The 20,769-nt window shown below is 41.4% G+C and overlaps 1 protein-coding gene across 5 annotated transcripts in view; it reads left to right on the forward strand.

Annotated features, from left to right (window-relative positions):
* Nucleotides 1-20,769, forward strand: part of spegb (striated muscle enriched protein kinase b) — a 51,937-nt gene that overhangs the window by 21,427 nt on the left and 9,741 nt on the right. For all 5 annotated transcript variants that reach the window (XM_037790586.1, XM_037790589.1, XM_037790588.1 and 2 more), the window contains 27 exons: nt 674-849; nt 1,140-1,400; nt 1,513-1,671; nt 1,805-1,994; nt 2,182-2,411; nt 4,269-4,388; nt 4,544-4,648; nt 4,862-5,068; nt 5,259-5,382; nt 6,230-6,402; nt 6,642-6,754; nt 6,890-7,058; nt 7,208-7,304; nt 8,630-8,830; nt 9,100-9,157; nt 9,288-9,365; nt 10,590-10,762; nt 10,842-10,868; nt 11,017-11,169; nt 12,043-12,085; nt 12,227-12,295; nt 12,397-15,142; nt 15,255-15,404; nt 17,144-17,260; nt 17,860-18,027; nt 18,199-18,321; nt 19,054-19,218. In XM_037790586.1, coding sequence (XP_037646514.1) covers nt 674-849; nt 1,140-1,400; nt 1,513-1,671; nt 1,805-1,994; nt 2,182-2,411; nt 4,269-4,388; nt 4,544-4,648; nt 4,862-5,068; nt 5,259-5,382; nt 6,230-6,402; nt 6,642-6,754; nt 6,890-7,058; nt 7,208-7,304; nt 8,630-8,830; nt 9,100-9,157; nt 9,288-9,365; nt 10,590-10,762; nt 10,842-10,868; nt 11,017-11,169; nt 12,043-12,085; nt 12,227-12,295; nt 12,397-15,142; nt 15,255-15,404; nt 17,144-17,260; nt 17,860-18,027; nt 18,199-18,321; nt 19,054-19,218 — 6,395 coding nt within the window. The remainder of the gene's footprint in view (nt 1-673; nt 850-1,139; nt 1,401-1,512; nt 1,672-1,804; nt 1,995-2,181; nt 2,412-4,268; nt 4,389-4,543; nt 4,649-4,861; nt 5,069-5,258; nt 5,383-6,229; nt 6,403-6,641; nt 6,755-6,889; nt 7,059-7,207; nt 7,305-8,629; nt 8,831-9,099; nt 9,158-9,287; nt 9,366-10,589; nt 10,763-10,841; nt 10,869-11,016; nt 11,170-12,042; nt 12,086-12,226; nt 12,296-12,396; nt 15,143-15,254; nt 15,405-17,143; nt 17,261-17,859; nt 18,028-18,198; nt 18,322-19,053; nt 19,219-20,769) is intronic.

Consider the following 20,769-nt stretch of genomic DNA (forward strand, 5'->3'; position numbering starts at 1 on the left):
TCTCACACTTCTCAGATGGTCTGGTGTCATGATTATCCATTTGGCACGGCTCGCTAGTTTTTCTCCATTTTGCAGAGAAGAACGAGATCAACGCTAGTGTATTTTACTGATAAGAAAACAGTGCATGTCCTGGGTCAGACGAACAGTGCATCCCACACTGAGAATTTAGTATTTGAACAAATCATTACGGATTGAATATTACATTTTGTACCACTTTCTAACAGTAATTTGAATTGCATATAAAAACTAACAGCCTCAGTAGGGAAGACGGAGTGTATTTTCAGATGGACTAACGCATTGTAGGTTTTGGTCTTTTCATGTGATTTATTGACAATAGGAGCAATGTAGAATAATGCCAGCCTTATCCTTTAATATAGGAGACTAGAATAGGCTGAATCACACAGGCAGGTTCTGTCATTGGAGTTAGTCATGACTCGAGAGAGACAATAGCAGAAAAGAATGTGCTGAACATAATATTGGCAGTCCTGGATAATGTATCCCACCCTCCACCCCCTTCATACCAGCCGGAAGAGAGCTTGTGGTTGGAAGAAGTGTGTGCCTGGTCATCCTTCATTGCATAGATTACGTTTTTTTAAAAAGAAGCTCTGAGTGGTTTATGCATGATTCATCTCTTGTTTTAAAGCATAGCAACAATTGTTCTACTCTTTTGTAGGCTGAGGGACAGAGTCACGGTGAAAACAGGCCCGCGTCACATTGTGCATGAGACAGAAGATGGCACGTTTGAAATGACCATCAAGTCAGCAGTGAGATCGGACTCTGGGATTTACACCTGTAAGATCATTAATGAGTATGGGACAAAGCAGTGTGAAGGAAAGCTGGAGGTAAAAGGTACGCTTCTTTTCAAATGCACCGGTGTTAATTGTCATTAAGAATGTACAAATTCACATTTCACTCTCTCTCTGTGGTAGATCATTGAGCTGTTTTCGATTGTCTTGTCAAGTTCATTATTTGCTACATTGTGACTAAATTGCTGACACTAGTTTACTTGTTAATCAGCGTATAAACTGACACATTAATCAAGTGAATAAAACCATTTTTGACCAGTAACTAGTCACAACACCAACGTTCAAGTATCACTCAACGGCACTCTTCAGAAAATGTCCTTTATTTACACCCAGCACCGCCAGTTGAGCCAGGCCTGGCCGTCATCCGCCCGGTCAGGGACATCACAGCCAAGGCTGGAGAGACAGTTTTGTTTGAGTGTCATGTCATCGGACCGAAGGACACTGATGTGGACTGGCTTGCAGATGGGAAGCTGATCCAGCCGGCATTGCTCAACTGCAAGATGCACTTCGATGGAAGAAAGTGCCGGCTGCTGCTCAACTCCGTACACGAGGACGACAGTGGGACATACATGTGCAAGCTCAGCACAGCTAAAGGTATGTCTCAAGAGTAAATATCACCGTATGTGTAACATAAAATCTAAATGGATGTTTCTATTGTCCTGTTTGTCTCTTCTGCTACTTCTGAATTACATGTTTGACTCTTCAGAGGAAGTGACTTCATGTGGCAAACTCAAAGTCATCCCTTCATTTGAACCTCTCTTCACTCGCAAGCTGGACGTTCTAGAAGTGATTGAGGGGCGCAATGCTCGGTTTGACTGCAAAGTCAGTGGGACGCCATCTCCTAAGGTCATCTGGAGCCACTTTGGTAGGATTGTACTTCATTGTTCTTGCACCCAGGTGTATCACAGAGCATCTTCGTTTTGCTTTTGATTTTGTGATATATAACACACTTTATAACTAACCGGATGTATAAATACAGACTCTTTTTTACGCTTTAGATCATCCGCTCACTGAAAGTGAGGACATTCGTATTCTTCAAGAGGGCGGCCGCCACTCTCTCTTCATTTCTCATGTGACCAATGAGGATGAGGGTTTTTACACTGTCACTGCCCGTAACAGCCACGGCGACGCAGAGAGCTCCGCCGAACTTTACATACAAGAACCACGGCCAGCCATCTCCTCACAGATGTAAGAGCATGTTATTCTGTGGCTGTATTTGGCCATAGCTCCTGTGTGTTTCATGGAATTGTCTAGATTATGGATTATAAAATGTTATTTTTATGTAGTAACAGACATAGGAGAATAATCAACATATCCTTCTATGTGTCACTCTCTCCATCCTTTTGTTCCATGTCTTCCCTTCCCTTCCCTTTAGGGCTAAACTGGAGAAGATGCCATCGATTCCAGAGGAGCCAGAGGTCCCAGAGAATGAGGTGGAGCGTTTCACTATGCCTGACTTCATCAAACCCCTTTATGACCTGGATGTGATCGAGGGAAAGGAGGCTGTGCTCAAATGTAAAGTGGCTGGTTTGCCATACCCCACCATCGTCTGGTTCCACAACGGCAAAAGGATTGAGAGCACCGAGGACAGAAAGATGACACAGTGTAAGTGCTTCAGAATGGATTAACATTCAGCCAATGTTCAGGCCTATCAGTGTACTCAAGCCTGTACAAAGCAATTACACTCTGGGCAATTTATTTCAGACTCCTATAGTTTAGCATTTTTATTGAAAGTTAAAGTAAAATAAATATTTCAATCAAAATTAAAATGAACAAAGAACTTTAGCAATAACACGAAGAAAACTTTCTAAAATCAATTGAGTATGTGTTTGCGTTCAATAAAAAAACCCTGTTATGGCAGTATGTAATGCATGATGTTGAGACTGACACTAACCTGCCCTGTTCTCAGCAAATAATCCCAGGAACAATAAGCATTCTCTGACTTTCATTTACTGTCACTTTTACAATGCAAAGAAAATGATCATATAGAAAAAAAACATAGTTTGTTGAGTTTATAATTAAATATACAATTTGTTATACTGAACACTGTATACCTAGACCAGGACTTCCCAAACTTTTCAATGCCAAGGCCTAATAGGCATAATAATATTATCTTATGGCTAGGTTCCCCCCTTTTACAAGATGTCTTTAAAAACCCATTGACAATACTAGGGCAAATGAAATAAATAAATAAATCAAATTAAACTTGGCTTAGCAAATAAGATATGTTATATATTATTATAAATCATATAATAATATATATATATATTTTTTATTTGTATAGCATCCCCCCCCCCCAACACTGATGAAAGTCAGAGGTTCCCAACCTTTTTCCTTAAGGGTCCACTTTTCTATCATTCAGTCAACTGACGACCCTTTACTAAGTGACACATTTTATAGATATTTCATATTATATTACCAAACTTCCAAAATAAGAATTTACTATAGTTTTCTTCACAGAAATCTATGAAATGCTGAGATATGGGCTATTTGTATGTATATATTTTAAAGTTGTCTTACATCCCTTAAAATCAAGAAGGCCTTGTGACCCCCCCCACCATGAAGCTTTGGCGACCCCTAGTGGGGGTTGGGACCCCCAGGTTGAGAACCACTGACAACAAAATAGTGTCAGTGCCCTCCAAAACAACCCATATGACAATTTTATAATTCTATATAGTTTCAATATATTCTATATAATTCTAGTATTTTTCAATCTGCCACCTGTATGGTTAAGGCCTGATTAGGCTGTCACACACTATTTAATGGACTTAATGAACTGACAAAGTTCCCAGAGTCGGATACAAGCACAGCAGTTTTAACCGCTTTTGACCTATTAGTCAAGAAAAATACCCACACTGACGTGCATGTGTGTTGATTTGCATAAATATATTATATACATGGCCTTATACAGATCAATATATCACTTCCTGAACAGATTTCATGATCAGCAGATGGATTTATTAGTAGTTCAACTTTTGAAATCATGCTAAAATCACATATCTGCTCTCATACTGTATAATCCTGTGGTTGGTTCATTTGCATTCACACCACAAACAAACCGCCCCGGAGTCCACTTAAGCGGACCGAGACCCATCTTTTCAAGCGCTCTCGCTTCAGTTGTTTGGTCCACGCCAGGGTTTGATTGACAGCTTTCACACCAGCCCAAACTAACCGTACCAACCGAGCAAACAGATCTGAGTTCATTTTAACCAAACCAAATGAGTTAGGTGTGAAAGCGCCCTCAATACTCACACAACTGCAAGAGTTTGCTATTTCAGACACTTTAAGTAATTTTAAGAATTTGAACATTATTTAATTTTTCAGGTCAAAATTTCAATCAATTCAATCAATTGTCACTTTGTAGGCAGGGAGTGTGTTTAGTTTGACATTGTTACAGTAAGCTAAGTTGCATTAAGATGCTCAACAGTCCTCATATCCTTTCATCTCTGCTTTCTCCTGTAGTTCGTGATGTCCACAGCCTGGTCATCCGCTCAGTGTGCCATGCCCACGGTGGTGTCTACAAGAGTGTCATCTCTAACAAAGTTGGCAAGGCCACCTGCTACGCTCATCTCTATGTCACCGGTGATTTTCATTCATTTTTTTGGCATGCACCTTAAAAAAAACAAAAAAAACACATTGGTTTTCAAACAAGAACCAGTTGTATGAACAAATTTGTTCGGGCTAAGGCACATCAGAAACATCAATGGACCTCTAATTCCATTGTCATCATTTTACAGATATCCTCCCTGACCCTCCCGATGGGACTCCAGTGATAGAATCCATCACTGGTAAAACCATCACCTTAAGCTGGAAGAAACCAAGGAGGCTGGACCCTTCCATTGGTACGCAAGAATGATATTCAGAATCGTTTTGTTCACCACACCAAATAAGTTATTTATAATTCAAAATGACAAAATATAGACAAAATGATACAAAAAAAAGGATTTAATTTTAAGCATTCTCTGGAGCTTAGCTAACCAAATTGTTAAAGTAGTAATTGTTGTCGTTTCAACATTGCGGTGTAGCATTTTGCATGAAATCCTTTTTCTTTTCAGATCCCAGCTCCCTGATGTATGCGATCCAACAACAAGCCCTGGGCTCCATCCAGTGGACCATCATAGCTTCTGGCCTGAAGGAGACCACCTACACCATCACCACCCTCTCCAAAGGCGTGCGCTATGCTTTCAGGGTCCTGACCATCACCTCCAAAGCCTTCAGCAAGCCCTCACCTACCACCGAGACAGTGCAGCTCCTGGACCGAGGTACATTCAGGTTTTAGAGCATCCATCCATCCATCCATCTATTCATCCATTCATCCATCCATCCATCCATCTATCCATCCATCCATCCATCCATCAATCCATTTATCAATCCATCCATCCTTCCATTCATCCATCCCTCCGTGTGCAACGGTTTATTAAATATTACCTGTACATTCTGATTTCCTTGTAGGTCCCTATCTTCAGGAGGCTCCTGTGATTATTGACAAGCCAGAAATTGTACATGTGATGGAAAACCAGTCAGTCACCATTACTGTCACCCTCAATCATGTCAATGCTGCCGTAATCTGGAAGAGGTATCTGTGTTTCTGGTGTCAAGTTTCTATTCATATCTCCTTTACTTTATGTTATTTTTGACATATGGTTGCACTTCACTTGCATGTTCCTGTGATAGTTTTTTTCCAGCATATACAGTATATTTATATACAGTCATTGTTTACCAATAACTTTATAACAGCACTGCGGTTGTATTTGTAGTTTTTAACGTAACATCCATGTTTTTATTCCATGATCCCCCTTGAAAACGGGATGAATTATCTCAAGGGGTTATCCTGATATAATAAACTTCTATCTGATTAGTTCATTAGTCCAAGTCAAGTGGAAGCTGGTGGAAAGGTTCCCACCCCGTGGAGTCAGTGTATTACAGGATAGTCAGGGTGTATGACTGACAAACACAAATACAGTGTGATGATGCATACAGGCAGCTGTTTAATTCCAAGGGATTATCAAAGATTCCAGAGCATGGAATACAATCTTTTATTGTGTCCCGACTTGCACTCAAGCAAGAGCCAAACTAGGGCTGTCCTCAACCTCATTTTGTTGACTACTCGATTAGTTGATTTAATCAGCAGAGTTTGTCCACAAAGAATCACACAAAAGCACCACTTTAAATCTGGTGTTTACCAGAAATGTGCTCATAAATTCCTTGGAAATACGTCATTCAGCATGAAGAAAGCATAAAAAACAACTAATCAACTAAAGAAGTCTCAGTCGACTGAGACCAAAACGACCGATTAGTCGCCTAATCGACAGAGAGGGGGCAGCCCTAAGCCAAACATCCACCAAACCTGCCCAGTGATAGTCCACTACTCTCCTACTGGCAACATATTAACCCTGGGTAACAATACAAACACTTCTCCACAGGAGGGGAGTGGTCCTGGCCAACAAACCAGGCTTGTATGAGATGACTATGCCAGATGATGACCAGCAAACGCTGAAGCTGCTTAAAGTGAAGAGTGCTGACATCGGAGAGATGATGTTTGTGGCCTCTAACAAATATGGCAGCGACAGCTGCACCTTCAGCGTGGAGATGGCAGGTAGGCTTAGTTTAGTTTAGTTTACTTTATTTGAGAAGGGACAGTGCAAATTAATAAATACACATGGTATAAAAAATGCCAGAATTAGCCAAAAAGGCTATTTTTCATCTGTAGTCCCTGGCCAAGGTGTTACAAAAGGCTTCCTAAAATACGGGCAGTAGATTGATCTATACATCTTTCCATTTATCCATGTAAATCTAGTGTAACTTGGTATTGCGCTGTTGCAACTCTGTCCACAGCTCCCCCAACATTTGAAACTATCATGGAGGACTTGGACGTTTGTTCTGGGGAGACCCCTCGCTTTGCTGTGGTTGTGGAGGGCAAACCCATTCCCGACATCCTCTGGTTCAAGGTTTTTATCCATTTTAGTAGTCTAAATTAATTTAATAGGTGATTACCAAGATGAACTAAACAGTAAGGTGCATTTTTCAAAATGGAAATTTCTAAGAACCATTACCGAAACTTACAGTCCAGTATTTGCTTTCAGAATGACATCCTGTTGTCGGAGAGCAGTCATTACACGTTTGTGTATGATGATAATGAATGTTCCCTGGTGGTTCTAAACGCTCGTCCAGAGGACTCCGGGGTTTACACCTGCACTGCCAGGAATTTGGCAGGATCTGTGTCCTGTAAAGCTGAACTCACCATTCATGAAGGTAAGAGGTCAATCTATCAGAACCATAACAAAATCTGACAATCCGTTGTTGCACAGCTAACAAGCTAAGTGAAGGAACTAACATTGCCATTCTGTCTTGTAATTATACTGAGTTCCCTTTGTCTAAGTAAAACTTGCTCATTACTGCAGCTAGACGTAAAGAGGATCCAATGGATGATGAGGAGACTATACTAAGGAAAATGCGCAGACTGACTGACAACTATGACATTCACAAGGAAATTGGAAGGTAAGGCATTTTTAAACCCACATTTTACATCCCATCCGTTAATCCGGACTTAAAGGTAGGGTAAAGGGCTAACCCTTTCTAATGAAGGTAGCTAGCAGCACTAGCTCCAAAAGTCCCTAAATCTAGTGAGAAAGTCGCCAAGTCGCCAACACTACCACCGGGCCAGTCTGGGCACGTAAGCAGCGCGTGGCGGCTGCCTCGCTGAACTGATGTGTCTGTCACACGTGTGGTGTCCACACTAGCAGCTTTTCTGCTGCTAGTGTGCTGCTGCCAGCCCTTTCTTTCTACATTGAGTTTGCCTTTCATAATGGCCATTTCATTTCGCACTCTGAGTGGTCGGAAGAGTAGAAAAGCGCTGTATAAATGCAAGTCCCTTTACCATTTACCATTTCATTATAAATGTCATTTATATTTATTTTAGACAGGAAAAGGTGAAGAGGCGCGTTCTTATTTGTAAAAATCTACAGTTAAAAGCTGGTATTTTATTCATTCATGGAGCCCTGCAAGTCACTTCATTTCCCACAACACCGTCCTGCAAATATTTCAGAATAAAAGCCTTGTGTTGAATAAATGAAGGAATTCTGTCCACGGAAAAAAATGCTAGAGGTCTTTTATTTTGAAACTGCAGCAGGAAGTGTTGAGTTAAAAATAAATATTAACATTTTTCATGTCTCTGACATAATCTACAGATATAGACATTGAAACTGTGTTAATGTTGCTGGTATGATGTCAAGATACGGTCAAAAGATCAATTTCGCTGTCTAGTTTTGCGGTGAACCGCAGCGTGGACAAAATAGGCGAGACCTCGAATCCCGAAGAGACGCAGACGACACGCAGCCGAGCCGCGCTGTTCATGTGGGCTGTGTGGCTGCTCTAACCTGTTAACAGGGGCACCAAAATAAAAAGATTCAAGATTCAAGATTCAAGATTCAAGATTCAAGCCCTTTATTGTCATTGTGTAGTACAACGAAATTAGATTGTGACAATCCCATAGGTGCTAATGAAAAGATAATACAATGAAAAAAGAGATAATACAATATAAATATAAAAAATATAAAAGATAATACATAATATAAAAATACAATATGTACATTATATTGGTGAGATGCCAGTTATGAAATAATTAGACGGGCTTATTACAGTCCTGTGACAGCCACCCATTCCAGATTTGTTTTTCTTTTTTTGTCAGAGCATATGATTTATTGATTGGTGTCAGGATGTAATAAGAATTTCAACAAATATAACACAAATGTATTTGAACAGCACTGTCAACCCCAGCTTTAAGCAGTGATGAACTCAGTTTTCCTCCTGACTTTTTCCTCCAGAGGTGCATTTTCCTATGTGAAACGTGTGACCCAGAAGGTTAGCAAAATGGAGTATGCTTCAAAGTTTATCTCCACACGGGCCAAGAGGAAGGCGTCTGCTCGGAGAGAGATGAACCTGCTTTCCAAGCTGGACCACGAGAGAGTCCTTTACTTTCAGGATGCCTTCGAGAAAAAGAATGCAGTCGTCATCATCACTGAAATGTATCCTTATTATGCAGTTAAAACAGAGAGTACTCTGATGCAGACAATTAGCCTGGGAAAGTAAGTGAAATGATTATTGAATTTTTCATTTTTCATTACCTGGCTGTAAGCATTGTGTTGTTCTGAAAAGCTTTAATGAAAAATTGTCTTGTTAGAAGTGAAATAAACATGTGTACAAGTGTGTATTGCCACTGTATTACTAACAACTAGCGCTTATTGTATAATGCACCTGAAGTCCCAGAAAGAATACCCTTAATTCATCTTTAAAGATGCCATGAGGAGCTGCTTGACAGATTTACAAGGAAATCTACAGTAATGGAGTCTGATGTAAGTGCTGTGTTTTATGAGTGCACAGCAAATCTTACACTAAACATTGCAATATCAATTTAAATGTATGCAATTTAATGATCTAATAAATAACAGCTATACTGGTATGTTTGTGTCTGGGAACCACCAGGTACGTTCATGTATAAGACAACTGCTTGAGGGCATGGACTACCTTCATCATCTTAACATCATACACCTGGACATTAAGGTAGATACTCATGGACCCCATTACACCTGGCATTAAAATGTGTTTTGGGTGATCAGATTGCAATCAGATAGTGCTTGACCACATGAATGTACAGGTGTACAGTAAATGCACCCAAAATGCATTGAGGACAGATTGTGATCCGATCAACCAAACCACAGGACACATTGTGACCACATTGAACACTAGTGTAAATGCAACAGCGTTTTCAATCCACATACAACAACTACGTGGGCGGAAAGAAGTAATGCTAGGGCTGTCCCTACTACTATTTTTTTAGGCTTCAGAGCTTCGGTAGTAATCAACGGCGAGTATTCCAAGCTTCGGCTAGGTGTGTGTGTGGAGGGGTCTCAACCTGCAGTGTGCTCTCAGCGCTCCTCCGGTCACTGAACCGCCATGACCAGAGAGATCTCCGCCACTGCTATGCGCTCAGCGTCTCTTCTCCTCATCCCTCTGTGTGTGCGAGTGTAGACGTACCTCAAAGTCACATTCCCTCTCCCCCTAAACGACGGCATTTTGCCCGTTCGTAGTGCAGCCTCTGGCGGCTTCCTCTCAGCCCTCTCAGACAGAACAATCGGATCTCAATATGGATACTGGAGACACATTAATATCAGGTGTAAATGTAATAAGGTTATATCATATCTTTATGATGTAAGAAAATTTTGATATACTTGAGTATCATGATATTATGTTTTGTGATAATGTATCGAATCTCAAAAACACTATAGATTTTTAATTAATAGTTTATATGCAAAGATTCGTGGTTCATTTTGTGTTGTGTTTAAACTCCCGACCGATAGATAGCAGTGTTGGAATCTATCTTCAGCCATCTGACTCCTCCACTCCAACGCAACAACGCAAACTGAGACAGGAAGTAGCACAAGGGCGCACCGCTAACGTTTTTGTGTGTTGAAGTGGTGTGTTCTTTATACTATGACAGTTTTCCTATAATTAGATTTTAAAATATCGTAATATATCGCCTTGCTTACAGTATCACAATAAATTGAATCGTTACCCCTGTATCACGATACGTATTGTATCGCCAGATTCTTGCCAATACACAGCCCTATCATATCTAGACACAATCAGGATATGAGATGCAATTTAATGCAAGGTGTAAAGGGGGTCATGGAAAAAAGTGCAGTTTTTGTTTTTACATTTAGCAAATGGACATACAAAATGTGATGGCAGAACGGGGTAAAATGTATTTCTGTATTATTTCCTCAGCCTGATAACATCCTGATGGCGGACCCCCATGGTGATCAGATCCGAATCTGCGACTTCGGCAACGCAGTGCAGATCACACCCGATGAGGCTCAATACTGCAAATATGGCACACCAGAATTTGTTGCACCAGAAATTGTCAATCAGACCCCTGTGTCAAAAGCTACAGACATCTGGTAGGTAGCTCTTGAATTTACAGTTTGTTTTGTATCAACACAGCACCTTTTTCTAATTCTCTTCTTTATTTTCCTGTAGGTCAGTTGGAGTTATTGCATACCTGTGGTGAGTCAAATTGTTATTATTATTTATTTTCTTCATTATTAAATGTATTCCAGTATGCTGATTATCAGTGTCAGTTTTTGACGTGTTTGCATGTTCAGGACTACCCGTAGGCTTGTCATAAAACGTAAGCATTTGCTTCCTTCATCAGTCTGACAGGAGTTTCTCCATTTGCTGGAGAGAATGACCGCAGCTCTGTACTGAACATCAGGAACTATAACGTGGCCTTCGAGGAGAGCATGTTCGCTGACCTTTGTCGAGAGGCTAAAGGGTTCATCATAAAGCTGTTGGTAACAGACAGGCTGTGAGTAACACTACTGGATCTCTTTATCAAGATCTCTTTTATGCAAAATTATTGTAAGAAAAATACTATAATCTATACATTTATGATTTATAATGGCAACAAGCCTGAAATAATAATAACAAATAATAACAAATACTGAATAATACATGAGATATTGAAGGACATATTTTCAGTCACCATCTGGATTGCATCGCAGCCTGTACAGTAGAGGTTTAATAGGTAAACACAGTGTATCAGAATGAGTGAACTGGTGTGAAATCAGGATAACACAATCTTGGTTGGATGGATAACAGTGCCCTTATTTAATGCGTAGCAATAAACTTAACCTAATAAGTAAAAATACACAAATACAAACCAAGTGTATGTGAACAACAATGAGATGATGATGTGAAGTGTGCAGTTTGTCCATTCAGTATCAGTGTCATTCACTACTCTCAGGTTTAAGTCAATATTTTTAGATTTCCATGTAATATTCACAGGTTCTCATTGAGTATTTTCAGAATTTCATTTGACATTTACTTCCTTTGTGGTTTGTTATAGATATTTTGATAAAAGTTTTTGTATAATTTGTAAATTTTTCAAGGTTGTTTAAACAACTCTGGAAGACATTTTGTAACTGCAGAGAGAAATCGTTCCATATTAAGTGAATAAAAAGACAAAGTAGCTCATGTTATTGATTTGTTTCAATATTAGATGCTTCTCAGATAAACATTTGTTTTTTATATTCCACTGTTCTCCTAGTCCCTGTCTGCAACTCCCCACTGGTGCTTTTCATTTAAGATACAGTAGCTAAGACAGCAGTTTATTAAGCTAGATAATGAAACAAATGTGCATAAACTTGGAAGACTGATATATGCCTTATTTTTTCTCTAGGAGACCTGATACTCAAGGATGTCTCCGACACCCCTGGTTCAAGGTAAGACAAGGCCAGTGGTACTTCACACTACAGTGTTAAGCATCCACAACCTCTTTCTGAAGTAATTTCTAATTGACAATATTGAGCAAGGTGCCGTTCTTTATTCCCTTTTGCTATATTTAATGCCTATTTATTGTACAGACACTTAGCAAGGGGAAGGCCATAAGTACAGAGTCCATGAGGAAGTTTGTATCACGCAGAAAATGGCAGGTGAGGGATGTTTCTGTTCTGCTTCTATATTGCATTACACTCAGAATGCCATGGTCACATCTTTTTACTTTTTAAACTGGATCATACTTTCTTTTTTACAGCGTTCGCTAATCAGCTATAAATCAAAAATGGTCATGAGGTCCATACCTGAGTTGCTGAACGACTCCTCCAGCCATATCTCCATTGCCGTTCCCAGGCACCTTAAAGAAGGTTCACCTTTGCCATCATCATCTTCAGATTCTGATGAAGACATTGATGAACTGCCGTTTATTCCAATGCCACTTAACATGGAATTTTCTGGATCAAGGATGTCACTGAATGACATCCAGACCAATGAGCAGGAAACAGGAAAGCAGGATGGAACAAGTAAATGGTCTGGGTCTCCGGTTCAAGCCCAGGAGGCAATGGAGTGTGACCCTCAAGAAAAGGATAAAGAAGGGGTCGAATTAACAAGTAAAGGCCGTGTGCGGAAAAGGTCATCACAAGATAATGGCAGGGATTCCTCAGATGAAGAATCACCCGCTGAATTGCCGCAAAAGTCACAGCTGACTAGAAAACCCCTGCGAAGGGGTTCAAGCATGGAGTCAGACAAACCAGAGGGTGGACGACGAAGAGGAGAGCTAAGACGTGGAGGCTCTGCTGACAGTGCATTGCTGCTCCGGATTACACCTGAGGAAGGAGTTGGAGAAGGGAACCAAGAGGATGGAAGAAGAGTTCTCAAGAAAGCGGTCTCTATGGAACTACCAAGGAGGAGTGCCAGCCCAGGAACTGCCAAGATGAGTCAAGAAGACTACGCTCTTAAACTGGAGCTGATGAGACAGCGGCTGCTTCGTGGTGGCAATGTAGACAACAAGATGAGTGGACTGAGAGGACCTCTGTTGGAAACATTAGGAATGGGAGATGAAAAACGTGCAATAACATCAGATCGCTACTCTCGTACTGCTCGTTTGGGCCCACCCCCACTAATTAGAGCTGCATCCAGCGATTCTGCAATGGAGGAAGTTCCCAAACCCAAAGTTTTGCGCAAAACTGCATCTTTCAGTCAAGGTGATTCAGAACCCATAGCTTTACACCGCCGGTCAGGAGCTCCCTTGGAAATTCCTTTGGCACAGGTAGAAGAGAGAAGGCTCAAGGAAGCCATATCTATGTCATCTCTCACTGAGCAAATCAAGCTAGACTCGCGTCCAGTGACTCCCAGGGAGCCTTCGCCAAAACCGCCAATACCAGAGTCTGTTGTGCAGGAAAGTCCAACCAAAACAGAAAGTGAGGAATCATTAATGGAAAAAGAGATGAAGCCTGATGAGACTATGAACGAAAAGATGGAAGGGCTGACAACAGATAGTAATTTTGATGAGAGATCGAGCACTAGTGGTTTCTCAGAGAAGGACATGAGCATATCAGAAGAACCAATGATTGAATCGGAGTATACGGGCCAGAGAATTCCTACACCTCCTCTTGTGGTCCAAACCCCTGAACTAGAAGAGAAAATGGAGGAAGAAGGAGAAAATGAGAAAGAAGAAAAAGAAGAGATTTTGAAAGAAGAAGAGGAAACAATTGTCAGTGTTGCTGAATCAAATGCTAAAGAAAATGTAGATGTTTCTGAAGAAAATGTAGAAGAAGAAGTAATTATGCCTGCTAAATCCTCTGATATGATCATAACCACAAGCTCAGTTATGGTGAGACCAACACAAGAATTATCCCATCCGTCAGCAAATGTTATGTCAACTTATGTAACACCCTCGCTTCCTGCTCGAGTTGTTCTCCCAGATGGAAGGACCTCAGCATATGCAAGCATTATGCAGACCATCATGGTCCCTGCAGTTCAGCCTCTCAATGACCAACTTTTAGGCCCCTCTACACCTGTTGTTGCTCCAGCCACCTTGTCATCCTCAGTATCAACTGAAACATTTGTACCCACATCTTCACTTGCCATTATGTCCTCTGCTTTAGCTGGTCCACCAAAGCCAGGCATCATGTCAACCACTGAGCACCCTGCTGTATACTCCAGGGTAGCATCACCAGAAATGATGACAAAAGAACCCAGTCCACCAAGGACTACCCCAAATCCCTCATCCCAACAAGATCTCTCAGCAGGAGTTGACTTTGAGGACATTACCTCTGAAGAGGTCTTTGAGGCCCGCTTCAAAAAACGCGAGTCTTCCCTCTCGAGAAGTCTAAAATTTCTGTCACGGTCAAAGAATGAGGACAAATCACAAGCGACTTCATCAGACTCCGCAGAGTCCGGTGAAGAGATATACAGACCTGGGCCAATTGGTGCACCATTGGAATTAGCACCACGGAGATTTGAGGAGAAGTCAAAGTCAGTCCAGGACCTTCGTGAAGCTCAAAAGGACCAAGGCTTTATGAGAAGGCTCTCTATGCGCCTGAAGAGAGCTTCGTCAACTGAGCGCAAGGACGAAACAACCAAAGAAGAAGATGCTTCAAGACGTAGGCTTTCTTGGACTCTCGGCCGAAGAGGATCATCAGACAAGAAGGAAGTGGAGATGACACACATGGATGGTGGAGGTAAACCATTGGTGGAACAAGATGAAAAGGAGCTTAAGAAACCTAATGAATCACCGGTCTTTGCAATGCGCAGAAAGATTGAATCAACAGTGGCTGGGATCTCCACAAGAATTCGCAGCTACTCAGAAGAAAGGAAAGCGTCAGAGGACAAGGAAACCAAGAGGACACCCATTCTTTCCATGCTTCGTCGTGCAACATCAGAGAGCCGTGCTATGAAGGTTGCCAGTGTTCCTCAGAACCAGCTGGCATCTCAGGCCACTAATGGGGCCTCATCAGAGTCTCTAGACTCCATGTCCAGCCTAAAGACAGAAACATCAAAAGGTATGTATGGTATATACTTTAATTGTATTCATGTTTGTAGAGTACTATAACTTCCCCTTTCTTAAATGCATGATGGTTGATTTATGGAGTCAATTGTTTTTTTCTTCTAAAGTTGTGGAGGGTGAGCGCAGATCCCGCTGGGATCGATGGGGCTTAACCAGAGGGAGGCGAGACAAGACAGTATCACAGCCTGACATACCAACAGCAATCTCCAGAGAAAATAGTTCCCTACGTTCACGCCAGTACTCTAAACTGGCCTCTGGTAAGTTACACAAAAGTAAAGAGATTGTGATTGCACTGTGTCAATGGTAAGGTAATGAGAGTTTAAAGCAATAGACATTCCTGGAGATACTCTTTGTCACTTTCTTCCCGAGAGTTAGATAAGAAGACTCTCATATCTGTCCATTAAATATAAGGCTAGAGCCAGCAGCCTGTTAGCTTAGCTTAGCAGAAAGAGTGGAAACTCTGTTGCTCTTGTCCTCACCAACCAGAGGATACTTCAGGAAGTGATTGCTCCTGGCCAAGAAATAGTCGGCACATATGGTGCCTTCAAATGGGGTCGTGTTTATCGTGTTCACAAGAAGAGTTCATATGAACGCCCCCCCTCGTCTGGTGTTTAAGATCTTGTAAGTGGAACGTTTCTGAAAGCTCAGAGTTCATGAGTTGTGTTTGTTGACATTGTCAGAAATGGCGGAGGCCATGGAAGTTCATTTTTCGGTGCATAAAAAGTTAATGTATTGTAATTTTAGTCATAAATAGTTTTTCTTTGTAATTTTATGATAGGTCTGAAGGACATGTTGATATTCCCAACGGCCTCATCTTTTCCCTCTGTCTTTAGGACTTTGTACTGCATTATGTTATTATGTTCCATTTGCTAGCTTACTAAATTGTTCGCCTCTGTGACCTCTAGACGCAGACAGCAACGTTAATATTGCCGTTGCCTAGCAGTGGTGTTCTCATGATTTAACCGTTTGCACGCCAAGCATATTGTGTACACGACTTCCCATGTTGTAAACACGAGCTCACAAGTTTCATTTGAAAGAGCCATTCATCCACCCAAAACCACAACATATAGTTATCCTTTATTCCTTTTTCTTTGTTGCAGATAAAACAAATGACATATAACCTGTTAATAGTTCACACTATACGACTTTAGCCCTCATGCAAATATGCGTTGGATCTGCGCTCGCAAATTGGCACTCGAGCTCTGTGTGCTTTGTTCAAAGATGCAAGCCGAGAGGCTCGACATCTAGCATGCTAAATATCTGGACCTGTGAGGGAGCTACAGCCAATGAGAGAGCAAGACACAGGTTGAGGGGAAACTTGGGGGAGGGGTCGCCTGTAACAGTAGGAACTTTATTGTATAATAAAGTATAGACCATAGTTGTTGTTGCACCTAGAGGAAACAGGCTATAAATTGTAAAGATGTGTGGAACAGGCTATTTTGTGAATCCGTGTGCCAACGACAACATCAACAAGCATGACTGCAAGGAAAGTTCCGCAGATTACTTGAACTAAAATCCTGACTGCGATGATTTTACAAACTTCCTGTGTCACTCCTTGTGTGTTTTCTTGAGAAAACGTAGTTTGGAGACCAGACATACCCATCAGGGATTCCTCCCGGTGAAGGATCTTGTAGTGTGTCACCCCTGTTGCCGGTCAGTCATGTAGTGTGAAAACCACAACAACTTCAAGATTCACGATTACAAGACAGCAAGTTGTGTAGTGTGAACAGGACAGCGATCTGTGAACTTAGCTTTTTACCTTCAATACAGAGTCAGGCTAGCTGTTTATTCATAGATTGTATGTCAACATCAGTGAACACATAGCATTTGATTTCTTCGTAAATGTCTAGCTGATCCTTGGCCAGTAGTTGTACAGTGGTTCCAATGATGGTGGTCTTAACCATCACTGTGTACAGTAAATCATAACTTTTAATTTTAATTATACATTTATATGGTATGGATATTATTTAAGTGGTCTAATGTCTTTTGCTCCCAGATTTCCCTCCAGTGTTCCACATCAAGCTGAGAGATCATGTCCTGTTGGAGGGAGATCCAGTCACACTCAGCTGTCTGCCAGCAGGTAGCCCCCACCCACACATCACCTGGATGAAAGGTAAGGATCTCTGATTCAAATAAGGCAGTGTTACATAAGGCCCTATTCACACCTGGTATTAACATGCATCAAGTGGACATGTGTCAAGTGGACAGCTCTAAGTACAGGTGTGAACACACTCAAGACGCATTGAGGACGCATTGAGATCGGATCTTTCAGACCACATTCTGAGGTGGTCTGGGCCACATATGGCCAGTGATGGTCACAGATGGATGGTCAGAATCACTTCACTTGCTAATTACCATTTACATGATTATTGGGTGCATGAGTGCAGAGGCATAATGATGGCTTACATTGCATCATATGGTACCATGACCACAGAGGTTGCATACAAACGGTGCAAATAAATAGTACAGGAGATAAAATAAACAAGTGACATTCCTTATTACTCCAGAAACCGATTAAACCAACAGCTACATGCGTGACGACCTTCTGTTCAGTGTTTGATAATTCCTTACACAATTCTTTTTTAATCATAACAGAACTTTTTTTGATGAGTTAATATTCTTTGACATTTTCATTTATGATAAGTAATATAAACTTGAATCTAAATCATTATATCTCATCATAAATGACCATTTTTATGCATGTGTCCTCAGATAAGAAGCCCCTGGAGATTGATGCCAGGATGAACATGATCGCCTGCCCTGATGGCCGGCAGCTACTGATGATCATGCAGACCACCAAAAAGGATGCAGGGGTCTACGAATGTGTTGCTACAAGCCCCCTGGCCGCAGTGTCCAGCTCTTGCACAATATCTCTTGCTCGTAAGATCTGAGACATACATCACTTATATGTCTTTCTTTATGATAGTACTATATTTATAAAAAATACAGTAATAAGTGCTGTTATAGTCTAGTGGATAGACAACAGAGAGCCTGGGAAGAAACTGGAGGGCAAGTAATATGTATATAATGACGATATATTTGTTCTTTCAGGTCTGCCTAATCGTCCTGGGACCCCTGAAATACCTCAGAAGTACAACAACACAGCCCTGGTGCTGTGGAGGCCCTCAGACACAATGGCCCCCTGCACATACTCTCTGGAGAGGAGAGCAGAGGGTCAGTGTTCACTGACAAGGATTTCATGTGTTATTCCCTTTTTAGACAGATGAATACTGTCAGATGTCCACATATACTGTTATAAATTGAACCCCATGGATGGTTGATATTTTTTACTGTAGGTTTTTAAAGGATTACATAGATCCAAGAATAATGGGGTCTCATATCATATGCTGTGGGTTGCCCAGATTATTTAGGTTGTCCTTAAAGCTACGGGAAGCTTTATTAAGACTCACTTAATTTTCCTTTGACCTTCGACCATGCAACACACCGACTCTCATCAAACTAGTTAATTAGGGCTGTCAATCGATTCAAATATTTAATCGCGATTAATTGCATGATTGTCCATAGTTAATCACGATTAATCGGAAATTAATTGCACATTTTTTATCTGTTCAAAATGTACCTTAAAGGGAGATTTGTCAAGTATTTAATACTCTTATCAACATGGGAGTGGGCAAATATGCTGCTTTATGCAAATGTATGTATATATTTATTATTGTAAATCAATTAACAACACAAAACAATAACAGATATTGTCCAGAAACCCTCACAGGTACTGCATGTAGCATAAAACAATATGCTCCAATCATGAGTATTACATGAGAAATGAGACTGGCTTAAAACAAGGTGTGTGTGTTTGATTTAGAATGATGAGAAGTGTGATGTAATTCTACTATAAACTGTCTCTTGAAATAACATGGACAGACTGATCTTATTTTGACTCCCCAGGTGAGACCAACTGGTTGATCATGGCTACAGGGGTGGCAGACTGTTATTACAATGTGGCTGACCTGCCAGCAGGGTGCTCCTTCAGGTTCAGGGTGGCATGTGTCAATAAAGCTGGCCAGGGCCCCTACAGCAACCTCTCCGAAGTAGTAAGCCTGGACGCTTCAGGTATGTATCATCTCAAAGAAACTCTTTGAGACCTTTGTGTTTATTTTAGATAAGGCCATCAAATATACATTAAAGGGACTGTTTGTAAGAATCAGAAATTAGTTGTGACAGCAACACCTGTGGCCGTTAAGTCAACAAAAGTCAGCGTCCTGTTGCTCGCGCTCGCCCGTGTGCATGCGCTACCTGAATGTGAGCAAGCATCCGTCAAAACAGTGAGGTAGCACACGTCAGCTAAAAGCACAATATCACTGTATATTTCAGCTGCTTGGCAGTAATATTAGCTGACCAGACGAAGGTCTCTCCATGAATCAATGCTGATCCTAGTGTTGGCTTTTCCTGCCTCAGCCTCCCGACCGCGGCCGGAGGGAACAGGGGAGACGCCGGAGTTTTGGTCGGAGACGATAACGTGTCTCTCTGCGGAGCCCCGTCACTTCACAAGACACGGGAAACCTCTGTTGGTCTGGAGGAGCTGCAGCAGTTATTTCTGCACAAACGTCCACTGAACATTCACTAGATATTCTCAGAGCTAAACTAACTCTTCTGCAGTGTGGAGTGAGCAGCATGCATGTGAGAGTGGAGCGAGCTGAGCGTGAAGGCAAGCAGGCAAGCAGAGGAGCAGAGTACAGCAGAGACTCCGGTCCTGGAGACCGAAGCTACGGTCTCCCCCGCGTCCTCCGGCCGCGGCCAACACTGTTTAACAGACAGGCTTCACTAGATACAACCAAGAGGTTTTGGTGCTTCACTGTAGTTTGTGTTGGTGTCTGAGTCTGAACAGCGTGGACACACATGAGCGTGCATGGGACACCGACCCGGATTGATTTATACATGTAACTTACAAACAGTCCCTTTAAGTTGCTTTCAATGTACTCATTTATTATGTCACTATATTAGGTCACTATATCCTGACAGTAGTGCATGAGACAGGTAATCTGAAAAAGATCATGTGTGTCTGTGTTCACCAACAAACTAAACCTAATGTGCACTTTATAAACGATTCTTTTCTCACACACTATGAACATTTTTTAACGTTAATATGATCATTCGTATAGCTGAATGTATGTTTGATTCTGAAAGCATTACTTCGTCCCTATAGGCAGAAGTTCTTGTGATATTCTCTTGCAGCTCGGATGACATCTTCAGTGTTGACTTTATCTCCAAATTCAATCTCTCTGTGCTCCAGATGTGCAGATGCTAAACGGCATCTGCAAGATTTCACAGATCAGCGCTGCCTAGTTTGACCGTTTGATCGGAGTTTGCGAGTGATTAACAGCTGCCTCTGTTGAATGAACAGCCAATAGGAACGCTCTCTCTCTGAAATGACGTGTGATTAGTCAAAGTCTCCTGTCATGGGCTAGATGATCTAAAGCCTGAAAACAGAGCCATGAGGAGGAGCAGAAGTCTAGTTTTCTCTCAGAACACTTGAACTACAATATGCTGAAAGATTATTATGGGATTTTTGCCCAATGATGATAAAAATATACTGCGGCTTTAAAATGTCCAGATTCTGAAAGGATTACAGTTTTGTGTTTAAGTTTAGTTTTTGTTCACTCA

This window comes from Sebastes umbrosus, chromosome 13 (genome assembly GCF_015220745.1).
Source record: "Sebastes umbrosus isolate fSebUmb1 chromosome 13, fSebUmb1.pri, whole genome shotgun sequence".
NCBI lineage: Eukaryota > Metazoa > Chordata > Actinopteri > Perciformes > Sebastidae > Sebastes > Sebastes umbrosus.